Source organism: Fukomys damarensis, unplaced genomic scaffold (genome assembly GCF_012274545.1).
Source record: "Fukomys damarensis isolate Sample0158 unplaced genomic scaffold, DMR_v1.0_HiC HiC_scaffold_36, whole genome shotgun sequence".
NCBI lineage: Eukaryota > Metazoa > Chordata > Mammalia > Rodentia > Bathyergidae > Fukomys > Fukomys damarensis.
Window position 1 is genome coordinate 15,794,333 of NW_022900948.1, and position 7,829 is coordinate 15,802,161.

The 7,829-nt window shown below is 45.7% G+C and overlaps 1 protein-coding gene across 1 annotated transcript in view; it reads right to left on the bottom strand.

Moving 5' to 3' along the window:
• Window positions 1-4,702: 4,702 nt before the first annotated feature.
• Igfbpl1 (insulin like growth factor binding protein like 1) overlaps window positions 4,703-7,829 on the bottom strand; it is an 18,171-nt gene continuing 15,044 nt past the window's right edge. Inside the window, exons 5-6 of the mRNA XM_033759190.1 lie at window positions 6,656-6,814; window positions 4,703-4,869 (exon numbers count right to left, since the gene is read on the bottom strand). Of these exons, the coding sequence (XP_033615081.1) occupies window positions 6,665-6,814 (150 nt within the window). The 3' untranslated portion in view covers window positions 4,703-4,869; window positions 6,656-6,664. The remainder of the gene's footprint in view (window positions 4,870-6,655; window positions 6,815-7,829) is intronic.

Here is a 7,829-nt window from a genome sequence, read left to right on the forward strand (position 1 = left end):
AATGCAGGAATCTAACTGGCATTTTTCTCCTACATGGAGATTTGGGATTTCCTTCCATCCATCTACATTAATTCTTTTTTTAAAAATTTTTTATATTAATTCTTTATCTCATATATACGTTACAGGTTTTTTTGAGAAGCTAATAAAAGAGGTAGACTTTTTAACCAAACTAAAATGTACTTGTGCACTTTCACACAAAACTTTACACCCTTTCAAGGCACTCACAGAACCCATCAATTCATCTATAAAATTCCAAGGGACCCATGGATGCAGGTTAAAAACCCCTGCCTGGGGTCTCAGACACCACGCCAGTTGCATGATGGGGAAGAAAGGACAGAAAAGGCACATTGATTCCTTACAAATCCTGGCCTCCCAATGGAGCCCAACACCTCTATATACATTTCATTGGCAAAACAACTCAACCCAGTGTTGTGTCGGTGCAAAGGAAGACTGGACGTGTAGGTGTTGTTGGGACATCACAGTACTGTGGAGGGGCCCAGGTATTGATGGGCAATGTGCAGCCACCTCTGCCACACTTGTCCCCACTTCAGGCAGGAGTGCATGATGGTGAGGGGCTTCTCGCTTCTCTTCTTATACTGCTCCTTTCTCCTTATTTCCATTATGTCCAAATTCAGTCCATTGTCTTGGGTCCTTATCTAGGGTCCATCTCCTCCAAGACCTTTGATCTTCTCAATCCACCGCTGGCCCCTGGAGATCACAGCATCCTCATGTCACTTGGTTTTATCCTCTGGCAGCTCTTGCTACCTAGCACACCATGAAATGGGTCTAACTTTGTGTCCCACTCGACTCTCTCTCACATACTTCAAGTATGTCTGCTTCTCTCCTTGCCCTCTGCCATCCCCTGCAGGGAGGACAGTGTGTAGCCCTTCACTCAGAGAGGCCTTGGCACAGCTGGACTGGGCAGTGATGTTGACCTTTTGGGCCGATGAGGAAACAGAGTCTGAGTCAAGGGGAGTGACACGGGCCCACAGACTGTGACAATACGAGACCTTGGCTCCAGGTCCTCCAGCTCCAAAGCTACTGTCCATTACACCCAGGTGCCAACTTTACCTACTTTCAGCAGCACAGAGACAGTCCACCTGCGGTACCCCAAGCAGTGGTGTGTGCCAGAGATAAGACTGTGAGCCGCGTCATGCCTGTGCACAGCAGATGATCTGCCAATGTGCAAGGCAGGTTGACTCACACATGGAGAACAAAGGCCTCTGCTCCCTCCTTCCCCCACGACTGACAGTGACAGGAGACACAGGTGACTCTGCCTGGTACCAGGCATTATGCAGTCCTGGAGGACATTGAGGCCGAGCTCAAAGGCGGCCCTGACCATAAAGGAGCTTGCACTCAAGAACGTCTGCGCCAGTGTGGACAAGTATCACATCTAATTCTGCACTGGGTGATGGGCTCTATGTTCTCAGTTCATTAAACTGCAGACACCAGAGCGCTGTGGTTTCTTAATTAATTAAAAGACCACATGATAACCATTCTCTGATTTAATGTTCAAGAGCCACGGCAAAGTCTGGGAATGAGGAAATTCATTAGCGGAGACTATTCACTGCCAATTGATTCTCTTGTTCTTATTCATTTTTTCTGTATCACCCATCCCTGGGGAAAGGAGGAAGGCAATGTTTTTGTAAAGATACAGGAATTAGCTTCACCGTAAAACCTGAAGGAAAAAAAAATCAGCCTTTTTTTGGTTTAAGGTAAAAGGTGGACAAATGAACATTTGCTTTAGAATTACTGTGCTCTATTATCATCACGGTGTATGTTCCACAACCTGCAGTAGCAAACCCTATATACATTGTTTTTCCCTATACACACATATGAAAAAGCCTTATTTATAAAGCAAGCACAGTAAGAATTAACAACAAAAACAAATAAAATAAAATGACCCTAATATACCATAATAAATTATATGAAGGTTTTCTCTCAGAATTCCTTATTGGGCAGCCACACAGCTGTTTCAAGAAGCCTTTGGCACACGGTGGCCTGCTGACACCCCACATATGCACTCCTTACCTGGCATCTTGTACCTTTCTGCTACCCACTATCAATGTCTGCATTAGAGATGACAGTGTGTGCATCAGCGAGTGAATAAAATACTTACACAGTGGGATATGCACATTCAGAGGGACTCAGAAGGATCAGGCTGGCAGTAGTGTAAAGTGATTAGGCTTGGTTAAAAATTGCAAGAAAGCCAGCTACTCCAGAGGCTGAGGCCAGAAGAGCGCAAGTTAGAGACTAGCCAGGGCAACTTAATGTCTCAAAGTAAAAATAAAAAAGGTTAGGATGTAGCTTAATGGTAGAGCCCTTATCTAGTAAGTGGAAAGCCTGGGTTCAATCCATAGTACCATAAAAAGATGGGGCAGGGACCAGATGGAGAGGTAACCCCAGTGTAGGTGTGAGAGCTAAGGAGGGTTTAACTAAAGTAGTTGATGTCAACAGAGAAAGGGCAGGATGCGTGAGGGATGACAAAGAAGCAGGAGTGGGACCTGAACCACCTACAGCAGTCTTCCCAAGACAAAGAGACCACAAAGATCATCCTTACAAACATTTATTTTTAGGGTGTAGGGGTTGGGACACCATAGCATCTAGGAAAATAGTGTAGAAAAGACACATCAGCACAGGTTCTTGGACTTCAAAGAGGACTTGGGAGTTTTTAATTCAAAACCATTAGTTTGAACAGTCATGTTAATGCACCTTATTGCCACTGGTGAGGAGGCAGGTTCAATATGATTCAAATGGCTTCACAGAATGTGCTTCTTATCAGATGCGGTTCTACTACCTTCTCCAGAGCCATGGCAGCCCCATTCCTTCGGACATAACTGGAGTGTCTGACCAAGCCATCTCTAAGCCATGCAACTTACAGGGGAACTAAAAGCAGACTCAGAGGTGGAGATACTCACAATGGAGGGGGGATGAGAAGGGCAGGAAGTGCTGAGTGAGCTGAGGATGCGAACAAGTCCCCCACCCCACCCACAAAGAGCCAAGGGTGGCTTCCAATTTGATCGGTTCCAATCCCCACTTTACTTAGAGAAGGGACGCCAATGTTTTAAAAAGTTTGAAAATCATTCATCAAACTTCACACCCTTCCTATTCAGATGAGGGTGTAGAGGCCCAGGGAGTAAAGGGGACCCACAGTCACAAAGCAAGCCGGGACGAACTACCTATATGGACCTCATGTGCCCAGGTTGGCCTCATTCTGTTGTGGAGGACATCAGGGTGCTACCTTCCCCACATTTTGCACAGCAAATGGCCACACTTAAAGATAAGAAAGTTCAATTCTAACAAGTACTCAAGAACCTAATGCCCAACTTGAGAGGCACGAGTGCTCTTAAAGTCAAATTGGGTCAGGCGTGGTGGTGCATATCTGTACTCCCAGCTACACTGGAGGCTGAAGTAGGAGGATTAAAAGTTCAAGGCCAGCCTGGGCAACTTAGCAAGACTGTTTCAAAATAAAATATAAAAAGTGCTAGCAATGTCGCTCATTGGCAGAACACCTCTGGGTTCAATCGCCAGTACCTCAAGAAATTGAGTTGGGAGTATAGCTCAGTGGTGAAACACTTGTGTAAGGTCCTGTGTTCCATCCTCAGCACCACAAACAAAACAAAACAACAAAAAAATGAGCTCCACCTTGGTGAGAACCCTGAACTGGTGATGGCACTGTTTCCCTGGTTTTAAGGTCTTCCTGGAAAAAAATCACCATAGAGTGGGAAGTAGACAGGATCTTTGCTCAGAGGCCTCCAGAATTGGACAAGGAGTTTCCTTCCCATAGTCTAGTTTCTTCATCTATAACAGAGGCAGGACACTATTCCTGTGCTGCCTGCTCTCCTGGAGCTGGGCTCATGGGTGGGACAGTGCTACATCCACTTTAAGGCCTAATGTGAAGAAATTCTAATCACCTAGAGAGCCACCAGATAGTAAATATTCTCCTTTTGCCATTAAAAAGGAAGAAAGCCTTATTTTTAGATGAGGTCAAAATGTCTGTAAAGTAGAACGCAATGTACTATGCTGTGAGCCAATGGCCCAGAGGTAACACTCAACACCCTCCACCCGCTTCCACACTGAAGCCAGATCTCACTGCCCACCTGCATAGAGTGCTGGAATAATAGTAGATGGTGTGGTTCCAAAAACTCACTCACCTACGGGGCTCCTGAGTCCAGTGAACTGTCCCATTGAATCTTAAGCTGAGGAAAAGGCAGGGATAGAAGAGCCACACAAGCTGTCCACACCCTGGTATGAGGTGATAATTTGTTTTGGGGGGGAATACCATTTTAAGAAGAATGCTAAGACCATACTTCCTGTTTTTCTGTATAGGGCTACCTTACTCTAGGGTGGCAGGGCTAGAGAGATACAGGTGACTTCAGTTCAAATGCCACAATCACAGGTGAAGGACCAAGACCCAGAGTGGGTAAGAGACCCGTAAGGTCACACTGCAAGTGAAAAACAGGCTGAGGAGAATTGGGACCTTCCTCCCTCCTTCTACAACACATGCTAAATCACAGAGCACCCACTAACCAGTCACAGACACATGAGGTATGAGTCACAGTTGACAGAGGCTTTGTTTTGAGCCCTTTAAAACTGCAAACATACCATTATGTTATCTCCCTGGGAGGGAGTAGTTAAAAAAGAATTCGCATGGAACAATCATTCCAAAAGTATAAAAAAGCTACATGCATGTCTATTTGCCCCGTTTGCTATGCTAAAAACTACATTTGCTTACAAATCTAGTTCATATCCAATATTTAAAAACATACAAAAGAGGTCATCTACAAACACAGTTTTTCCAAGTCTTCACAAAGCAAAAAGATCCAGCAGTTGACTTTTCTGTTATCCTTGATCAATGTCTCTAAGACCCTGGGAAGAAAAAGAGGAAAAAATGAGAGAAAAGGAACCACTGTGTGTTAAATGGGAGGTGCAGGAAATGATCCCTAAATTCAAATGTTTCTTTGCAAGAAATGGTGCCAAGGAGTGTTGGAGGGGTCCTGCAGGGGTCTGAGAACACAGAAGACCAGCAGTGGAGACTTCAGAGGCACACACTACAGTCCAATATGAGGAAGACCTTTTCAACTACTGGAAAATGCCAAGGTGGTTACCTGGTGGTAGTGAGCTCTAAGTTCCTGGTGGCATGCAAGAAGAGCTGGCCACTATTGCATGTTTAGAGGAAAGTCAACACTTGAATGTATAATAATATATGTAAGATGTTATATAAAATAATACATATAATAACATATCTACATAAAACAAAAAGTCAACTATCAGGAAGACAACTTCAAAACGTTATTTCCTAACTCTTTCCTGAATTCTATTTTATAGTTTTATGCTTTCACCTTTTCCCACATTTCTAGGACCTCTAAATACCCGCAGACACTTGCCTTTCAACCCCAATGCCACTGCCTCAGTGACATCTGCCCTCATTTTCCGCCGTTCTAGGATTTTCTCCTGCCCTGAAACCCTCACGCCTCCCTTGTTCCCCTAATGCAGTCCTTGCGTTCTAATGATGTTGACTTTTTGTTTTTCTTTTATCCCCTACAGACCTGAAGAGGCTTGCAACAACAGTGGTCACAAGGTTATATCTGAACAGAACTAGAGCAAAATCCTGCTGCTTTTACGAAATCCCTGTTTCTATTTCTCCTGCTTTATTAAAACCCTGTGGGTCAGCTTTGGGGATGGTGCCTGGTCAGGCCAGCTATCTGCGCATTCTGCATCCCCACACTTTGTCTCCAGAGAGAGGAGCACACACTGCCCGGATCATCCATCCTGGTGTGGTCCGTGATCTGCACTGGCCGATGCACTGTACGCAGATGGGACAGTGGTGTACATTACATCTGAGTCGGACTTTAAATGAGACTGTGTAGCTGGCTCAGCCACTTATTCATCCCTCCTGCCACAAGAATGGGTGTAGTCCACATCGGGGCTGCTCCTCCAGCAGGGTCTCAAACGAGAAGAGATGTGGAGCACAGCCACAGCCAGCCCCTAGCAGTAACACGGAACGCGAGCAAGGGATAAATGTGTGTGGCTATGAACCAGCAATGTTTGGGGTTGCTGCACAGCAAAAGCTGGCTGAGAAAGTGGTTCATTCCCCAAGTTCACAGTCACCTGTAGACAGGGCACAAATGCAACCCCAGCGTCACCTGTCTGACTAGGAGGAATAAGGGCCACTTTGGTCTTTGCACTCTGCCCCTCTTCTCCCCGAGATGTGTTGCTAAGCAGCACGCAGGGCAGTGAACAGCAAGGTGGGGCCTGGAGATGGCAAAGTTGTCCATAAGGAAGTGTCCTGGGAGGGGACACACAAAACACAGCGGTCTTCTCTGCAGGAAGGTTTCCACGTGGATGCTGCCCCCGTGACGTGGCCTGCCACCTCTCTCAGGCCTGAAGGAAGTATTCTTCCAGTCTCAGAAACAGGAAGACACTACCAGCTTTTTCACGCGCATGTCCCCAGCTCTTGACTGGGGAGGTCAGAGAAAAGTGCAGAATGGACCAGCAGTTCCTCCTGCTCACCTTCACGTGGCCCGGATTTCCCCTGCTTTCCTCTGGCTTCCTCCACTTACACACTTCTCTTCTTTGTTGCTGCACATCTAGAAGGCCACCTCAAAACTCTTGGGACACAGGTATATAAAGAATGAAATGGCTTAAAACATACCTTTGTCCATCACAGGCGGTCAGCTGGAGCTGGGGAGCGGGGGCTTTTGTACCTGCTCAGATCTAGGACCATCACTGTACCATGGGATAGGGCTTCCCCAACCGCGTTGGCCGCGTGACACTGGTACACGCCCTCATCTTCCTTTCTCAGGGGACTGATCTAGGCACACAGCGGGCACATGTACAGTTACATACAGCACAGAAAAGGACCTAGTTGGTTCTTAAGGATACATTTGCTCACTTGATTCTTTTCAGAATAAGATCAACTCCCATTTGTCTTCTTGCCTTGACTGCCAAGAAGCTCATAGTGAAACGTCCTTCTTGGGGACCCTCTTGAAGGGCATGTCCCTTATTGTGGCTTTCAATTTAACAATTCCTCTGCATCCCTGCCTTTCATTCTAGCTGCCTAGACCTTTCATTGAAGGAGACATGAACAGATTACGAGGAAAATACTGCACCTTAAAAGAGAAAAACTCTACTGGACCCATAAAGTATTGCCTATGGGGGTGGCCTTTATAAACTGCATTGCAAGACCTTCAGCTGGGTGGAGAATCATTACAGCTCCCGAGCTGTGGGGAAACTGAGAAAGGCATCCTTGGAGAGCATTCCAATTCCGTCACTCTTCCAAACACTTGGCTTTCCTTTTAAACAAAAATGCTGCAACTGACCTAAGAGAACCACGGAGGGGATCCTAACTGTGCCTCTTCCCTCTTCATCAGCTAAGTGGTCTTAGGTGGATTAGTTTCTGAGGGCTGCTGTTACAAAACATTTCAAACTTAGTAGCCTAAAATACAAATTTACCATCTATAGTTCTGAAAGTCAGAAGCTTACTAAATGGGCCTCAGGAGATTAAAAACATGGTGCAGCAGTACTCCCATAGCTCTAGGGTATAAACTGTTCCCTGGCCTGGTCCAGTTTCTAGAGGACACCAGTTGTGCTAGTGACAATACTGACCGTCACCCAGGCATGGTAGAACATGCCTGTAACACCAGCACTTTGGGAGGCTGAGCGAGGAGGATCCCAAGTTCGAGTCCTGCCTGAGCAGTTAATGAGACCCTGGCTTAAAATGTAAAATGAATGAATGAATGAATAAATAAATAAATAAAGGCCTGTAGCTCAGTGTTAAAATAGTGGGCTCAATCTCAGGATCAAAAAAAAAAAAAAAAAAAAAAAAA